Here is a 20,010-nt window from a genome sequence, read left to right on the forward strand (position 1 = left end):
ATCTTTACAGCATTTCTAAAGATAGAGTAAAAATGTAATTTGTTAGCAAGAGATACATCAGAATGAGATGCAAAGCATACAAATGCATGCAAAACATCTCATTATTATGTAAATCAAATAACACAGCTTGCAGTATTATACATTATTCCTGGAAAAATATTGGGCTGCTACATACAGCCCAATATTTCCAGGTAGAAACTTAAAGGGGCTGGCACTGGAATAAAGCAGTGGCTCACCTCATCCTTCTCTCTCCCTGGAGATTATTCCCCCCTCCAAAAGCTGTAAGGACACATTACTCAAGCCTCGCCTTCGCCAAGGACCCATATACCACCAATGCATAAAGACCCTCCACCCCTCCTGGAGGCCCCATGGACCTGTTGTAATGGATCCCTAGTGTAGGGTGGCAGGAATGATCCCCAGTCATTCCTGCCCATGCTGGCTTCAGGTTCAAAATGATGGCTGTAACCAATAGTGGTAGTAATGCGAGACTACTGCAAAGCGTCAGTCTACCATATAGGAGATTTTGAGTTCAGCTGCCGACATTTTGAACCTGGAGCTAGCATGGACAGGAATTACTGTGGATTGTTCCTGCTTACCCTACCCTAGACCTCAAGGGATCTGTTACAGTAGGCCCAGAGTGCCTACAGGTGGTGGGACTTGAGTATGTGCCTTAAGGCTTAGGGAGTATTTATGAGGGAGAGGGGGAAACAACTGCTTTGTTCCAATGTCAGCCCCTTTAAATTATGCTTCCCAGGAGTGTTGGGCTGTTTGTTAATGGCCCAATGGTCCCAGGGAGCTGAACAGTGCAACTTATGAGGTTTTCTGGCAAGGTACCACTAACTGTAGCACTGAGATCCTGTAGTTTAGCTACTCCTGTGGTAAGCTACCAAGCCTCTTCCCTCTTAGAAAAGGAAGTTTAAAAAACGCTATAACGTAACAGCCTGATATTTAAAGGTTTTATGCTCCTATCTTGAGCAGATGCAGAAAACTTGTGGTAGAGCTGCGGACGAATAGGGTACTACCGCGAGATTAACAAGAAAATATTCCACCGCATACAGTAAACTTATAAGATGCAAATATAAGGCGCTTATGCATCACGCTGTTAATGGGAGGGGAGACTGTACGCATATGCATTCATTTTCTGAAGTGATGGCCATGTCTTGAAAACATTTGTGTTCTCGTAATGTGCAGTTTGGCAGAGATATAAAATCAAACTAAAAGTAGTTGTGCTTATTAATCTGCGCAGATATGAAAGTTGCATTCATTTTTTAATCAGTACTTTTGTTATGTGCTTATCAGTCAGAGTCTGTTCAAGTAGAATCCAGTTTTTAGTTTGGAGGGGGGGAGAAATCAGTTCATTAAAACGTTTTATGCAGGAAACAATTAGGATTGTAAGTACCACTGCCTCAGACTTGCAGGACACAAGCACAGTTCTGATAGGCACAGAGCAAGCAGTGCAACTGTGACAGGCAAAAACAAAAGCATGCAGATGATAAGCCCACATCCCTCTAGCACTTTTGTGATTTTTCCCTGGTTTATTGTTTGCTTTGTATAAGATGAGCGCAGAATAACTGTCGCCTAATAAAAAAAACAATGCTGAACAACTTATTTATGACCAAAACAAATTTCTCTTCCTACATAGCACCTTCAGTAGCTAGCCCACTATTGCAGACTTCGGTGAAAATTTTCTAGCGTTATCCCAATGGCAAAATCGATTCCTTCCTTTATTGCACTGATGCAGAATTCTCAATGACCTGTTTACCTTACATTTTAATACAATTGGTGGACACCTAAACCACACAAGTTAAATCTGTGCTCAAGCTTTTGGTGCATTGCTTGGCCAATAGTTCACACGTATACTGTGTGATATTCGAATGGGTAAACTTGTGGTATTTTTCTGCATTGGGCCCTTTGATAGTTATGCTCCTAACTTGGCCTCTTTAAAAATTTACTGGGGCTGAGCGTATCACTTTATACTCAAAGTTTCACTAAATTCCTAAATTTAGGAGCATAAAAAGTAGATTGCTGGATTTAGGGTGGGGAGAAAAAAAAAGTTAAGAGCTTAACACTCAAACCTAGGGAAATGAATGTCAGGCCAAAATTTATAAGTGTAATTTTAAGTTCCTAAATGAAGATGAATTTTCAACTGAAACCTTATGCTGCTAAGTTTAGCTGAAAATAGGGCACAAATTTAGGAGCATAAATTTAGGAGTTCAGCTTTTTTTTTTTTTATAATATCAGTTCAACATGTGTTATTCCATTGAGTCATTTCCTATTCTACTGATTTGTATGCGGTCTATGCTATCCTTTAGTCTGGTAGTTGTATTTTAGATTTTTTTTCTGTACTAAAACCCTTACTATATGTTCTAGTAATGATAGCATGAGAAAAGTTTTACACAGTTAATTTCCCTGATAAAAATAGCATGGCTTACTAGCCTGTGTATTAGGTTCATGGTTGCCAATGTAAATCTGTAAAAGGAAAAAGTCTAGGTATTTCTTAAAAGTGAGAAAGGAACTCCATACACAATCGCCAAGAAACAGAAACCTCCTATTCTTTCTTTGTAGACAACTTATATACATAGGAAACCAAGCATTCAACAATGATTCATTAAGATGCTGGCATGATGGGCAGACAGAGAAAATAAAAATAGGAGAAAAAGGGGCCCTTTTACTAAGCTGCGGTAGGCACTAGTGTTTGTCTACCATGTGGCAAAAAGCACTACCACAGGACGTGCTGAGGGGTCCCATGGTAGTGTGCACTACTCTCATGCTAAAAAAATAGGGTTTTGGTGCAGGAGGCAAAGAGTAGGCGTGCCGTGTGCTAATTAGGTAGCAAAGGTACATTGTGGAGTGGAGAAGTGGCCTAGTGGTTAGAGGACCAGTCTTGCAATCCAGCAGTGACCGGTTCAAATCCCACTGCTGCTCCTTGTGATCTTGGGCAAGTCATTTAACCCTCCATTGCCTCAGGTACAAACTTAGATTGTGAGCCCTCCTGGCACAGAGAAATATCCAGTGTCCCTGAATGTAAGTCATTTGACATGCCTTCCACTGAACTCCATTACGTCCAGGCCAGCTTAGCTAAAATGCTGACTTGGCTGGGGTGTTTTATTTACCACTTAAAGAGGCAGGGGCAAAGCTAAAACGCCATCAGGAAGCTGTAAGGAAACAGCCATAGACTCAGGCTAGTATTGTTAAATCTTCTCACTCTTCTCCTGCTCACCAGCTAGTTTGACTCTTCATTTTCCTGCGCCAGAGGCTAGTCAGCTCTTAAGTATCCTTGTTTACGCTGTTTTGTGTTTAGGGAGAAGGGTACTAGGGATTGATTCATGCCACAGGTTGCTACAATGTACTTTAACAAATACTGAGAAGATATGTATCCTCCTGGGCTTGAGTAACACCTGTTGAATGAGATGGCATTGTACTCAGCTGTTGGTGCTCCATGTTTGGCAAGTCCTTGCAATAACCTTTCACACATTTATTAAATATCTGGAGGAAGGATTGTGGATGCTCAAAAGAGGTAACAAAACTGATCTTGAAGACTCATCCACTACTGTGAAATAGCCTGTTGCAGAGAGGCATACTAAGGACCAGGTGAAGTCTGCTGTGGGATAGCTCTAGGTGCATTGAATAGTTTTTGCATTGTGTCTGACATCTACACACTCTGTTCTGGGCATGTATTGGAGGTTGGCCAATGTGACGCCGATTTTTAAGAAGGGTTCCAGGGGTGATCCAGGAAATTACAGACCGGTAAGCCTGTCGTCATTGCTGGGCAAAATAGTGGAAACTATTATAAAGAATAAAATTACGGAACACGTAGACAAACATTATTTAATGTTTCAGAGTCAGTATGGGTTCAGCCAAGGGAAGTCTTGCCTCACCAATTTGCTTCATTTCTTTGAAGGCTTGAATAAACATATGGATAAAGGTGAGTCGGTTGATGTAGTGTATCTAGATTTTCAGAAAGCTTTTGATAAAGTTCCTCATGGGAGACTCCTGAGAAAATTAGAGTCGTGGGACAGGAGGCAGTGTTCTGTGTGGATTAGGAATTGGTTATTGGACAGAAAACATAGGGTAGGGTTAAATGATCATTTCTCTCAATGGAGGAGGTGAACAGTGGAGTGCCACAGGGATCGGTGCTGGGACTGGTACTATTTAACATATTTATAAATGAAATGGAAATCGGAATGACGAGTGAGGTGATTACATTTGCAGATGACACAAAACTGTTCAAAGTTGTTAAAACACGTGCAGACTGTGAAATATTGCATGAAGACCTTAGGAAATTGGAAGACTGGGCATCCAAATGGCAGATGAAATTTAATGTGGACAAATGCAACGTGATGCACATTGGAAGGAATAATCCAAATAAAAGTTACCTGATGCTAGTGTCCATCTTGGGGGTCAGCACTGAAGAAAAAGATCTAGGTGTTGTTGTACTGTCTACATTATCTAAATACACTGAAATCTTCTGCTCAGTGTGCAACAGCGGCCAAAAAAGCAGACAGGTTGTTAGGAATTATTAGGAAAGGGATGGTAAATAACACTGAAAATACTATAATGCCTCTGTATCGCTCTATGGTGTGACTGCACCTTGAGTATTATGTTCAGTTCTTGTCGCCATATTTACAAAAAGATATAACGGAATTAAAAATGGTTCAAAGAAGAGCAACCAAAATGATAAAAAAGGATGGAACACCTGTCGTATGAGGAAAGGCTAAAGAGGTTAGGGCTCTTCAGCTTGGAAAAGAGACAGATGAGGGGAGATACAATTAAGGTCTACAAAATCCTGAGTGGTGTAGAACGAGTAGAAGTAAATCGATTTTTTTCACTCATTCCAAAAGTACAAAGACTAGGGAACACTCAAGGAAGTTACATGGAAATATTTTTAAAACAAACAGGAGGCAATATTTTTTCACTCAACGAATTGTTACGTTCTGGAACTTTTTGCCAGAGGATGTATTAACAGCGGGTAGCGTATCTGGGTTAAAAAAAAGTTTGAGCAAGATTCTGGAGGAAAAGTCCATAGTCTTCAATTGAGACAGACATAGGGAAAAAACTGCTTGCCCTGGGCTTTGTAGCATGGAAATGTTGCCACGATTTGGGTTTCTGCCAGGTACTTGTGACCTCGCTTGGCCACTGTTGGAAACAGAATACTAGGCTAGATGGACCATTGGTTTGACCCACTATCCAGCTTATTTTCGAAAGAGAAAGACGCCCATATTTCGACCCAAATTTGGAGATGGGCGTCCGTTTCCCGTGGGTGCCCAAATCGGTATAATCGAAACCCGTTTTTTTTGGCGTCCTCACCTGCAGTCCGTCACGGAGACGAATAAAGATCACTGGGGTGTGTCAGAGACGTGGAAAAGGCGGGACTGGGGCGTGGTTATCGGCCGAGGAGAGATGGGCGTTTGTAGCTGATAATTGAAACAAGAAGGGCGTTTTGACGAGAATTTGGTCCTCTTTATTTGGACCTTTTTTTTTCAGGTCCAAGTCCCAAAAAAGTGCCCCAGATGACCACCGGAGGGAATCGAGGATGACCTCCCTTGACTCCCCCAGTGGTCACTAACCCCCTCCCACCAACAAAAACCCACTTTACAAACTTTTTTTTCCCAGCCTGTAAGCCAGCCTCAAATGCCATACCCATCTCCATGACAGCAGAATGTGTTCTATCTTCTGACAGCCTTTCCCTGGTTCTGATGTGGGTCTCGGGTGAGTGTGACACCTTTTCTGTTAAGGGCACTGCATAGTCACATCAGCAGTGCATTGTGGTAGGTGTAGGGTATTGGGCTCCGTGATTCCACTAGCTTGTGTTAAATGCTCACGATGTTGGTAGTTGGTAGGCTCTACTCCCATGGTGCTTTTCCCTCTGCTTACTGGGTCAGAGTGTGCCCTGTTTTGTTTCCCGGTAGTCCATGAGGTAGTGGCCATTTGTGTAAGACACTTTTAGATCCCTTTCATGTGTTAGCCACGTTACAGCACTTAGTTCTTACCTTGAATGTTGCTGAAAGAGGGCATTGTACACTATTCTGCCAGCTCGGACCTACTGCTAATGTCAGTACCAGCGAGACTCGTTGCCAGTGGGGCACAACCTCTGATCTGCAGTTAACTGTAAGTAAAGGTGCTTATTCAAATAAAGGACGTTTTCAGCGAGATTAGTCTTCAGGTGTGAACTGCTGTGCCAAGGTTGTACACCAGCAACAAGTCCTGTCCCTGGAGCACTTTTAGTGGGTACTGCAGTGCACTTCAGGCAGGCAGACCCAGGCCCATCCCCCCCACCCGAAACACTTGTGGTGGTAAATGGGAGGCCTCTAAAACCCACTGTACCCACATGTAGTTGCCCCCTTCACCCCTAAGAGCTATGGTAGTGTTGTACATTTGTCCCTCCCACGACCAAATGGCTTTGATTGGGACGTTTCTGAGCTAGGCGTTTTTAGTTTCCGTTATCGCAAAAAAAAAAAAACGCCCATCTCAGAAGGGACCGAATCCATGGCTTTTGGTCCGTCCAAACCGTATTTTCGAAACGAAAGATGGACGCCCATCTTTTTTGATAATACGGTCTGTCCCGCCTCTTCACATATCCGTTTTCGGGCATAGAAGCCCATGGAGATGGGCGTTCGCGTTCGATTATGCCCCTCCACGGCTACTCTTATGTTCTCTTATGTTCTTATGAGCTGCTGCACAGAAGAGAAGTCTAGCCAGTGGTGCTTGGCCTGAGAAGATACAGCATTGACATGTCTGTTTTTCAAGTGCTTTGGAATGGGTTAAAGAAGCCACCTTCCCTTCAGACCTGTGCAGATGCTCAAAAGGTGACTGCTCCGTATGCCTGGTAATCGCAGAAGCAGTATGCACCAGTTTTAATGTTATCTGGTGGTTCTTATGGGTGACTGGACTTTGAGTCACTGCACCAGGAGGTTGAGGTTATGAAAGGTTCGTATGCACAGAGCTCACAGACTTCTGGGCAGAGAAGACCCTATTTTTTATCTGTCTGCATTTGAAAAAAAAAACCCCTCTTTTTAGCCTTAGTAGTCATGGAGGCAATTAAGGTAATACTTTCATGTTCTAGGAGACATGCACAAAGCTTGCATTTACTCTTGTTGTGATCCACATGGGGGAGGGTGTCAAAGTTTTGGATTTTTTTCACATTTTGGGCAGTCTCAAAAGAAAACAAAGAAATGGTTCTCCAAGGAGGTGGCTGACACAATAAGAACAAAGAAGACTAGCATTCAAAGTTACAAAGGATCAGAAAAGGAAGAATATAGAAAAGAATATCAGGTAAAGCTAAGAGAAAAAGAGAACTCAGGATAGCAAGAGAGGGCAGAATTAAAAATGGCCAAAGCTGTAAAACAAGATGACAAAAACTTTTTCAGGTATGTCCAGAAAAGGAGGAAGCCATAAGTGGAATCCCAAAACTGAAAAATGCTGAAGACCAGTATGTATGCATCTTTGGGAAAAGGTGACTAAAGTCACCAGAAACAAAAAAAAAAGTAAGGTTTTAATGAATTCTGTTAGAGCAAACAAGCTATAATACAACAGTCCAAACCCCATCCTTTTATGTGAGAAAATTAAAACAAAATAAAACCTACAGAAGTTCAAGCGTGTAACTTTTGCAGACTGCTTAGGGACCCATGACATGAAGAATTAGCCACTCAACTTTCTCACTCCGCTACTTTAGTCACATTTTCCCAGAGACCGTTACATATGTGAAGAATGTGAAGGAGAAACAAATGCTTCTGTAGTATTCCCTCAAGAGAAAACATAGGGAGAGTCCACAGATAACTAGTAAAAATGCATATTAAAATGAAGTAGATATAGCACCATTCACAGAAGAATATGCTTTTGAAGAACGTGTAGGGCTGAAAGTAGAAAAAACCGTAGGACCAGATAAAATACATCGTAGGATACTGAGGAAGCTCACAGAAGTTCTGATGGATCTGCTGAAGGATATGTATAACAGATCCCTGGGGATGGGAGTTTTCCACTTAACTGGAGAAAGAAGAGGTGGAAAACTACAGAGGGCATACATCAACCTCTGTTAGTGATGGGAAATATAATGGAGACCCTGATGAAGAAAAGGATAGTAACTTATTTTTTTTTATGTCCAGTAGGTTGCAGAATCCAAAACACGGTTTTACCAGAGACAAATCATGTCAAATTAATCTGATTTCTTTGACTAGGTGACCAGAGAGTTAGATAAAGGGCATGCACTGGATGTGGTTTATTTGGATTTCAGCAAAGCCTTTGATATGGTTCCCTACAGGAGGATTATAAACAGGCTGGCCAGCCTGGGGATGGGTCCCAAGGTGGTTAACTGGATGAAAACATTGATGAACTAACAGACCTCAGAGGTTAGTGGTAAATGGCATTCATTTGGAAGAAAGGTGATTTGCGGAGTACCTCAAAGGTTGCTCCTTAGGCTAGTTCTGTTCGACATCTTTGTGAGTGATATCTCTGAAGGATTAGAGGGGTCTTTTTACTATTTTGCAAATGACATGAAGATCTGCAACAGAGTGGACACCCTGGAAAGAGTAGGCAAAATGAGAAGTAGTTTGTGAAAAACTAGAAGTCTCATCAAATGCTTGGCAGTTAACCTGTAAAGAAAGACATCTTTCTCATAGAAACATCCAATTTTGGACGTCCTTAACTGCCCATTGCTGAAACGTCCAAAATTTGGACGTCCTCAACTGCCCCGTCACAGAAACGTCCATATTTTGGACATCCTCAGCTGCTCTCGCTGGCAGGTTTGTTGTAGGGGGGAATGGGGGCCTGCCAGCATGCAAATGCATGCTTGACAGGGATCACGATTCCTCCCCAATGATCTGCAAACCCTAACGCCAGCTCCGAGCTGGCGTAGAGTTTGTCATGGCCAGCAACCCAATCTTTGGCGCGCTGGACGCTGATCATTGGGGATGAATGTGTTAAGCGCTGATTAGCATGCATTTGCAGGCTACTTGCGCTATGAGCCCTGTTTAGCATGCATTTGCATGCTACTTGTGCTAAGAGCCCTCAAGCATTTTGTTTCATGTGCTCGAGGGCTCTGATCATGGGGCGGTAGCAAACGCCGGCACTAGTATGGCCCTAACAGCCTCTAGCGCCGGCGTTTGCTTTTGATCATCTGCCTGTTAGTGAGCAGATCCTAATGCCCCTATATAGGACATTGGTGAGCCCTCATTTGGGAGTACTGTGTTCCGTTTTGGAGGTGATATATCATTAACGAAATAAGGAAACTGGAATCAGTACAGAAGAAAGCAAACAAAATGATAGAGTTCTCCATCAGATGACGTATGAGAAGAAACTGGAGGACCTTCAAATACTTTAAAGGAATTACTGAACAAACATGCATTTTCCAAATGAGGAGAAGCTCTAGAATTAGAGGATATGATATGAAGCTCCAGGGAGGTAGATTAAAAAACAACATTAGAATATATTTTTTTATGGAAAGGGTGGTGGATGCTTGGAACGCCCTCCCAAAAAGAGGTAAAGCAAAAATGGTGCTAGAATTCAAAAAGAAATGTGGGATATAAACAGTGGATCCCTAAAACGCAAAAGCATGGAAACCAAGCATAGAACACTTCAGCTATGTAAATACTTTTGCAATTCTAAGAAATCAGTGGGAAAGAAACCTGCACTGCATGACAAGTATGACACCAACACAGGTATGGGGAAAAGTAACCTGCACTGTGAGGCAGGTACAGTGCCAAAAATACAAGTATAAGGAAGGTAGCCTGCACTGCATGACAGGTACAACCCAGCAACCTTCCTGGCCAGACTCGATAGGCCATGTTGGTCTTTTTCTGCTATCATTTACTACATTACTGTACTTTGGGTTTATTTAACTACTACTACTACTACTACTTAACATTTCTACAGCGCTACTAGGGTTACGCAGCGCTGTACAGTTTAACAAAGAAGGATAGTCCCTGCTCCAAGGAGCTTACAATCTAAAGGACAAAATGTCAATTTGGGGTAGTCTAGATTTCCTCAATGGAGGTGTTATTTAAGAGCCTTATTCACAATTTCCACCTGGAAATTCTGACATTTACAAATGGAAATATCCATATGAAAATGGCGAATTTAAAAGTGGCGTGTTGGGGAAATGGTATGGGCGTGAACCAATTGGCTCAAAATCTACATGTGTGTATTCCCAATTTGATAAAGGAAGTGCACATGCATGGAGACAAAAACTGCATCTGAATTCAAGAAAGCTTGGGAGAAGAACATATGATCTCTAAGGGAGTGAAAGGGAGAGTAGGTGGCATGGATGGGCAGACTGGATAGGACATATGGTCTTTATCTGCCTTAATCTTTCTCTGTTTCTATGTTTCAGGTTGAAAATAAAGAAAGACTGTGCCTCTGTAGTTAATTAGAAGCATTTATATGTAAAGATTTGGAAAACTGCTCTCATTTATTGTACTTCTGTATTATGGACTAGACTTCTACAAATCTACATTTTGTAACCGCCTTTTTAGCAATATGTACGCCACAATGAACCTGCCATACGGTGGGAAAATGTGGGATACAAATGCAATAAATAAATAATGTGTGTAAATTGCCAAGTTTCCTCTGTTGAATTTTCCATTGAGTAAATTTGTAAATTGGCTGCTCCTGCTGCACATGCTGGCAGATACACTTGCAGCCCTGCAGGTATTTTAGAAAAGGCTCTACACTGGCAGATCCTTTTTCTGAAATACCACTGGAATTGAGCACATACCCCCAAATTCCATAAACTTGCTTGCACAACTATACGCTTAGCATGCAAAGTTGTACATGCAAGTTATAGAATACTGTCAGTTACATGGTTAATAAGCTGCTAATTGGCATAACCAATTAGCCATAATTGGTGTTAACTGACATTAATTGACACTAATTAGTAGTTGTGCCTGTAACTGCCCTAAGTCAGTATTCCATAGACTGTGCGTGCAAAATCCAAAGCATATAAGCACAAGGGGGATAGGTAGGCATAGACCTGGGAGGTGCATAGGCAGGTCAGGGGCATACCTAGCACTTAGGCGCATAGCTACTAGCATTGTATAACCTGTGCACGCAACTGCCAACAGTTAGGTGTGAACATTTACACCAGTCGTTGAGCTGGCATAGGTGTTCACGTCAAAAGTTAGGTGTGTACTATGGACTTAACACTAGTATTCTATATAGATTTGTCGCTTACCCCCTACTTCCATAGAAGTCACCAAAAATTGCATGCGCAAATTATGGCACATGCCTAATTTGCGTGTATAATTTAAGTGAATAACAAGCCAATTAGTGCCAATAATTGGCTTTCTAATAAGCAATTATTAGCACTAGTTAGATTTAATTGTTATGTGTGTAAAGTTAGGTGCAGGATCCATGCGTAAATTTTACATGCAGCCCAAAAAAGGGTTTGGTAATGGGAGAGTCATGAGCATTGGGGGCGTAGTGGGTGTGGTTTTGAGTTACACGTGTAATTGGGGCACTGTGCATAAATTTAGGTACAGGCATTTGCACCATGTATTCATTGGTGCAAATGGTGGCACCTAAAGTTTACATGCAACCCCAGTGGCTAAGTGCTAGTCTATAAACTGCGTTTAACTTTAAGCACAGCTTATAGAATAGCTGTTTTTTCATCACTATATGTAGAATTCACCCCATCCTGGCAACTAACTTTAGGTGATCTATAGAGAATTAGATTTAGATGTCTCAGTTCTGAACTCTACATTCTATATTACAATTACTGTGTTAAAATTACTATGATAAAGTAATTCAGTGTAGAACAACATTGGAAGTGGTTTTAATTTGAAAACAAGATAGTTGTCCAGAAAGCTTTTTCAGCCCTTATTCAGTTGAGCAGGAACTTTACACTAAGTTTTGAGCTCTGGAAGAGCTGTTCATTTCACAAAAGGTGATAACTTCACCCACTTAAGTACCTGACTCATTCCTGCTTACTGACAGAAAAGCAATATTCCACAAGTTGTTCTCTCAGTTAATGTAAACTATCCATCAGTAGGCATAAAACATTGGCAGAGATGGTAGCTTGGGAATGGAATAGTTTACCTAGTAATCACAATATCATTTGGAGGAAACTGAAAACCTGGGGCCCAATATGCAAAACAATTTAAATGGCCAGGAGAGGCTCCTGGCCATTTAAATTGCCTGTCCTGGGCTATCCAGGCATTTTCAGTGGCACTTAACTAGATAGTGCTACTGGACATTTTAGAAACCTTCACCATGGCATCCCAACTGAGCTCTGTTACATACTTGCACCTCTTATAGGGCAGTAGACTCCTCCCTCAAGCACTGCCTTGGGACTGGATTGGAGAGGACTATAATATGCCTGTAGCTCCTATTGGCTTGCTGGAGGGCCTGTCTTTGGGGCTCAGATGATTACTCTTTCCTAATTGTTTTACAAACCAAGCATGTTCTCCAGTTTCCTATTGAGTCTGAACCTGATTCTTGGTTTCCTGTCACCTGTCATCTCATCTTTCAGAGTTCCTTTATGTAAGGGAATGTAGACACCCTCACAAAGTGAAAATTAAACTGACACAGAAAAACAATCAGTTTTTAAATTGATGATAATAAGACCAAAAGCAATGATGGTGCTTTGCCAGCACATTTCTAACGCCTAGATTATGAAACCGCTACGGATGCAAAGGGCAAACATTTTGTTTTGTTTTCAGATTTGTTTTTGCCTTTCCCCCCTAATTTTGGATATTTTGGGGTTGTTTCACACAATTAATACACTTTTTAACATGCTTTAAAACCTGGTGGTTGGGAGGCGGGGGTAGTGGTGGGCAGACTTATAAGGTCTGTGCCCTGAAGAGGACAGGTACAAATCAAAGTAGGGTATACACAAAAAGTAGCACATATGAGTTTATCTTGTTGGGCAGACTGGATGGACCGTGCAGGTCTTTTTCTGCCGTCATCTACTATGTTGCTATGTTTTTTAACATGTCCCAGTCAACTTGTTAATTTCATTTAACTCACACTATGGGTTGTGTTTACTGGAGGTTAGCATACGCAAATTGGGAGATAGTGTGCCCTAACTGCCCTTGTGCTATAGAAATAATACATAGGCACTGTGGTGGTTAGAGGACGCTAATGTTTATTATGCATGACCTTAAGTTTTTTAAACAGAAGTAAAGGATGACACAAATGACCAACCAGGGAGATGAATCTTAAAAGTTTTTTAATGAGAGCACCAGAATATGGACCCAACACAGGCCGTGTTTCGGTGGACACAGCCATCTTCCTCATGGGTCACAATCAAAACTCTAGTAACTAGAGCCACTAGTAATTAAGTCTGGTGTAGAAGTACAACTCAGCGTACCAACACTGTCATTGTGACCCCTGAGGCAGGCGTCAGCATCTGCTGAAACATGGCCTTTGTTTTGTCCATATTTTGGTGCTCTCATTAAAGAACTTTTAAGATTCATCTCCCTGGTTGGTCGTCATATGTGTCATCCTTTAATTCTCCTTGGTTCCTGTTGGATTTCTGTAGAGGCTTCTTCCTGTTTGTGTTTTTGACCCTAAGTTTTTTAAGGCACACTAACAAATGCATATCCTTAATGACAGCTAATAAGTAGAAGAGGTATAAGCAATAATGGCCTTAAGGGACATTAATTCATATTTGTTTTGTTGCACTGTTTCTCAATTATATATGAACTTACCCCCCATGTATGTAATTTTGCCTTCACAGACCAAACAAGGTAAACATGTTTTATATGGCTGCAGTGAACTTTTCAATGCTTCACAATTTCTAAAACAGGTAAGTAACATGCCAGAGCTCATTTTTAGTGTTAATACCCAAGTCAGAGACTAAACTTTGGTCAAGGAAATAGATAACTTTTCAACCAGCCAGAGGAGGAAATGCATATTTATAAAATTTATCCACCAGTCAAAAATATTTGTGCTAGTGAAAATATTTTCTTTACCCATTCATTTCTCACATTTTTTGCTTTTTTGTTGTTGCTATTTTACTTGTTTTGATTTTTTTTTCCTTATTTTGCTCTTTTTTAGTTTAGTGTGTTTTTGCTTGTTTTTATTTTTCTGATTTTTAAATATGTGCATATTTTATAGGTGGGTTTGCACATGAACAGAATCTGAGTGGTGTTCATATTTACGTGTTTAACTTACACATCTGTCACCAGCACTTAGGCAGTGTAAGTGCACATGTGCATATATACTCAGTTATACTAGTTATACTATAAAGGAAAGTGGACACCTACTACTTTTTATAGAATAGGTACCTAAATACAGGTGCACTGTTATACAGTTATTCAATTTATGCTGTAGCAGTGGAGCATGCTGATAACACTGTTTGGTGTCAGCACAAAAGCTGATCCCTTGTCAAGGAAGCCAATGCACAATCTGGCTTGGTGAATTGTCTTACTTACAGAAAAAAAAGGATATTTTTCACCTGCCTTCACTGTTGAGCATGAATAGGCAGCATTACTAGCTGGATTTGTCAAATAATCAACTTCCATGTTTCTTTGCATAATTGCTGTATCTTTGGTTCCAATAGTAGTCATTGGGTTTATATTCAAAATGAACTAACCAGGCAGGAGAGACTCCAGCCTGGTTAAATCATGCCGCCAGGCCAGGAGCACATATTCAGCAGCACTAAACCAGAAAGTGCTACTGACACTCTCCTCTGAGCAGTGTGGCACTATCCTATTAGTGCCAGGGCAGATAGCTTACTGAGCGTGTTGGACTTCAAAAAATGTAGTCCTAACTATGCACATTTAGCAGTTTGGGTGTACAGTACTGAATATCAGCTGTACCCACATAACGTCTGGGCACTGCCGAAAACCCAGATATTCAGTGCTGGTGCGCAGATAAAGTGCTGGCCCTAAATATCTGGGCTTAATTCTGCCTGTGGCAGTCAGCACTGTCAAAAAAACACTGATTACTTTGGTCTAAATATGGGCCTCAATATTTTTAGACTTTCTGTAGAATAGTTAACCAGTTTGATGGCCACATCCCATCTTCCCTAATTGACTACTGGTTCGTCTTACTTTCTCATTGTTTCTCTTGGGGGTAGTGTTTCCAAATGTGTTAACTCTGCACCTATACTGACAAAAACAAAGAAGGATTCTCTGCGGAGAACCACAGTCAAACAGAGTAGTAGGGAAGGGATGTAGGCCAACCAAACAGTCAAATCTCCAGAGGTTGATTGTAATAAAATTTATTGAGAAACCAGATACAACAGACTTGACATAGAGCATGTTTTGGCAGTAAAGTTGGAGTGGAGGAGTGGCCTAGTGGTTAGGCTGGTGGACTTTGGTCCTGGGGAACTGAGTTCGATTCCCACTTCAGGCACAGGCAGCTCCTTGTGACTCTGGGCAAGTCACTTAACCCTCCATTGCCCCAGGTACAAATAAGTACCTGTATACAATATGTAAGCCGCATTGAGCCTGCCATGAGTGGGAAAAGCGCGGGGTACAAATGTAACAAAAAATAAAAATAAAGTTGCCTGCCTCAGGAGTCGAGTATCTGTCTTGAATGTCCATATATTTCAAACGAGATAGAAAAAATGAGTAGTCAAATTGCTTTTAGCTTGATAACTATAGAGAGCAATGCAAACACAAAATATTGAAGTGATTGTTGGTAATGGAAGGTATTTAAGTGCCAGTTTTAGACAATGTATACCTAATCAGTCCCAGCGACCTTAAACTCGCTTTCTTTCATAATTGGTAAAATGTGATTCTGCTTTTAAGTATAAGGATTGTTTAACTCCTGTACCAGCAATCTTAATGCAAGATCCATTGGGAACAAAGCTTTGTTGCTAAGGGATCTTTTGGAATCTTTACATTTGAGATTCTTGTTTATTTCAGACTTGGCTTACAGAAGTTGATAGCCTGGTACCACCTCATTTATATTCTCCTGGTTATGATTTACTTCACTCTCTAAAATGGGGGAAAAGAGGGGGAGGGTTGGTCTTAATTTAAGTGGATCTGGCCCAATTGGCTTGCTTCTTTGATACCATCCTCCAGGATCTTGGATTAAGGCAAAGTCTATTTTATTGGAAATGATCTCATCTGCTATATCTTAATTTTCCAGGATAGTTATTTTGGGAGATTTAAATCTGCACCTAGAGAATGATGCTGATGTTTGTAATTTTAAATCATTTTTGAATGCTAATGAGTTAACTCTTTTTCCTAAAGGTATAACTCATGAACCAAGGTCATGCTTTGGATTTTCTTGCATCTTATCCTTCTAGTATGATAAGTTCATTTAGGTGGAGACCTGTACCATGGTCTGACCATTTTCAGTTAGATTTTACTATTGATATATGTTTATGTAGTTCATCTAAGCATAAATCTTTCAAACTAGTGCCTAGTAGGGGAAGAGTTAATGATTCCAGCTTTTGATCAGAGTTCAGGGGTTTCTCTGACCTCTTGGTCTTTGAATCAGAAGTCATTGAAATCCTTTTGGGGATATTACTTTAACTTCTGTTATGGACAAAATCACTCCTGTTACTGTTAAAAAAAATTAAAGAAGTTAGGCTCCCTGGTTTTCTGATGAATTATCCAAGTTAAAACAAGGCTGCAAATTATCACCCAGTAGCAAGTATACCTCTTTTCACCAAGATGTTGGAAACCTATGTTTTCTTGTTGTTTGGAAAATTTTTTCTGTCTTGCATTGGTCACAATTTGGCTTTAAAACTGCACAGTACGAGACTCCTTTGCTTGTTCTAACTACATATGATAAACAGCATTTATGTAATGTGAATCAGGTAATACTGCTTCAGTTTGATATTTCAGCCACGTTTGACGCAGTGGATCATATATTGTTGCTGCAATGGATAAACCAGATAGAAATTGTAGGAATTGTGTTTAAATTGTTCAGGGAATTCCTATCTAATAGGAGTTACTCTGTAAAACAAAATAAACAACTTTCTAAATATTTGTTTCCGGGGTGCGGGGCCCCTCAGGGATCCCCACTTTCTCCTATCTTGTTCAACTCTTTTATGTCTTCCATTGGTAACTTACAATTGCAACTGGGTGAACTTATATTATCTTATGGTGATGACATTATGCTTTTGTTACCAATAACACCTTTATATCAAGGTTTAATCTCTTCTTTAATAGCTGGGATGAATGCAATTCAGAATTGGGCTTTGACAAATCGATTAAATTTAAATGCTCAAAAATACAAAGATTTTATGGTTTAAGAATTTGGGTATTAATACCCCTTCTTCAATAACATTGTTTAATGACAATATTTTTGTGGTAGAATCTGAAGCTAGAGTGTTAGGGGTGTTCCTTTATTCCTCATTATCTTTTTCTTTCCATATTAATAAGTTATGGGGGAAAAAAACTTTGTTTAAAATGAGGTAATTAGGATGAGTTACACAGTTCTGTAATCAGCAGTCTTTTGCATTGCTGGTCCAAATGTTAATCCTGCCACATTTAGATTATTGTAATGTTTTATTTTTTGGTATTATAAAATAAATACCAGGGGAAATTGCAACTAATACAGAACATAGCAGTGAGACTATTATTAAACTGAATAGATATAGTAGTGTTTCATCATGCCTCATCAAATTACACTGGCTTTCTATAGTTGAAAGAATTAAGTTTAAAGCTGCTTATTTGTTTTTTTTTCAAATTTTATATGGTTCTACATCTGATTTGCTGATCAGTATTGTATCATTACTTATTGGCCGATCTGATCAATTGTGAGAACAATTGGTTTTACCTCCGCCTTTTTATAAGAGAGTTTGGTTTCAGGAGATATTTAATTCTATATTTTCTGTTTTAGGAGTTTTCTTATGGAATTCACTACCTCTTGTTATGATATGTGATGGTTTGTAATTGTTCAATGAATTGTTTATTTGTTGTTTTATTATATATGTTGTAAACTGCACTGAGCCCTGGAAAGGGGAGTTTGGTGGTATGTGAGATCTGTTTTGATTTGCTCTCTATAGTTATCAAGCTAAAAGCAATTTGACTACTCATTTTTTCTATCTTGTTTGAAATATACGGACATTCACAACAGATACTCGACTCCTAAGGCAGGCAACTTTATTGCCAAAACACGGTCAATGTCAAGTCTACTACTACTACTACTAGACATTTCTAAAGTGCTACTAGGGTTACGCAGCGCTGTACAATTTAACATAGAAGGACAGTCCCTGCTCAAAGGAGCTTACAATCTAAAGGACAAATGTACAGTCAGTCAAATAGGGGCAGTCTAGATTTCCTGAATCTACTGTCTACTGTATCTGGTTTCTCAATAAATTTTACTACAATCAGTCTCTGGAGATTTGACTGTTTGGTTGGCCTACATTCCTTCCTTACTACTCTGGGAGTTCTGCACCTTTAACGGTAATGAGCCTTTCTTCTGTTCTTGCCTCTTCCTATGCTTAACTTATTTCTTATCCACATGTTTGCACTATTATATGCTCAAAGTATTCGCTTGGGGCCCCTTCTACTAAGCCGCGTAAGCATCTACACGCGCCCATCTTGTTCCAGAATGAACTTACTGCCCGACTACCACATGGCTCTTGTAATTTCATTTCTCCAAGGACAAGCAGATTGCTTGTTCTCACAAGCGGGTCGACATCCGTTTTGGCCCGGGAATCGGACGGCATTTTGCAAGCAAAATATAAAAAAAGTTTTGCCAGAGTCTTCTGGTGCAGCGCGCACCACGCATGCGTGGACTGATTTCCCACCCGTCGCGTGAGCGTGCCTCTCAGTTTTCTTTTCTCCACGTTGAGGTGCGGTAGAGTTTTTTCTGCGCTCCTCTCAGGCCCAGGAAGAGTCTTCATCTGTTTTGTGGCTTTTTTGCCTTATTTTTCTTATCTTTTAACAATTTACCGTAAAAAAAAAAAAAAAGTACCCGTAGTTTCCTTTATTTTTTTTGTCCCCTTTTAAAGTTTCCATTGTTTTTCGACGCGGCTGGCTTAGGCTGCGCGGTCAGGTTGTTCCCTTCTTTTGTGCCCTTTTTTCTTTTAACAGGCACAATCACATCTTTTGATTTCACCGAAGCCGTTTTTCCTTCCATGTCATCGAAGACACCCACCGGCTTCAAACGTTGTGCTCGGTACAACCGGACCATCTCAGGTACCGATACCCATGCCTGGTGTATCCAGTGCCTTGGGCCTGACCATAGCCCGGCCGCTTGTAGTCTGTGTCTTCGTATGAAGAAACGGACCCAAGCATCTCGAGAATCCCAGCTAGGTCCAGTCCTTCGACATCGGTGGTGTCGACATCGACTTCGAGGGAAGCATCGACGTCGGGAGCAGAGGTAATGGCTGCTGAAAGACGTATTCGCGCTGGGAGCAGTGAGGCATCGAATGGGTCTCCACCTGCCTCAAGGCCTCCTGTTATGCAGACCCCCGTCGGGCCTGGCCCCGAGGAGGCATAAGGATTCCATGTCCTCCTTGCTCCCCCTCTATTCAGGAGGTACCGGTGCGTCGGTCTTCTGGCAGCCCGGTACCTGTTCCCGAGCCTCGACAGATTCTGCCACCAGCTCCTGTACCGATCCCGCAGCCTTGTCAGACGGCGGCTCTCGATGAGCGCATCAGGGCCCTGCTTCCAGAGCTTCTAGAAGGATTGCTGCGCCAGTCTGCTTCGGTGTCAGGGGTGCTTGCACCTTCCGTACCGTCTGCTGCAGCGGCATCTGGCCCTTTGCCTGTGGTGAGGTCCGGTGTCGACTCCACTTCGACGTCGGTGGAGGAAGCTTCACGGAGTCCAGGCGGGCGTCGACTTCTCGGCATCACCATCGAGGACGTCGTTCCTCGGCATCGAGGCAGGCTCAGTTTCGGACTGCTCTGAGAGATGTGTTGTCCAATACTGAAGATGAGCATTCATGGGAGGAAGAGGAGGATCCCTGGTACTTTTCTTGTGATGAGTCCTATGGAATTCCTTCTGAACCTTCCCCTTCACTAGAAAGGAGACTTACTCCACCGGAGACTCTATCCTTTACCTTCTTTGTCTGGGAAATGGCTGCGGCTATTCCCTTCCCTATGGAGGTTGAGGATGAGCCCAGGGCTGAGATGCTCGAGGTCCTGGATTATCCTTCTCCGCCTAG

At 41.3% G+C, this 20,010-nt stretch overlaps 1 protein-coding gene across 2 annotated transcripts in view; it reads left to right on the forward strand.

The window, feature by feature from the left end:
• The window catches only part of SCFD1 (sec1 family domain containing 1), a 304,030-nt gene that overhangs the window by 278,519 nt on the left and 5,501 nt on the right, over positions 1-20,010 (forward strand). For both annotated transcript variants that reach the window (XM_030214680.1, XM_030214681.1), the window contains one exon: positions 13,670-13,738. In XM_030214680.1, coding sequence (XP_030070540.1) covers positions 13,670-13,738 — 69 coding nt within the window. The remainder of the gene's footprint in view (positions 1-13,669; positions 13,739-20,010) is intronic.

This window comes from Microcaecilia unicolor, chromosome 9, assembly GCF_901765095.1.
Source record: "Microcaecilia unicolor chromosome 9, aMicUni1.1, whole genome shotgun sequence".
Lineage (NCBI taxonomy): Eukaryota > Metazoa > Chordata > Amphibia > Gymnophiona > Siphonopidae > Microcaecilia > Microcaecilia unicolor.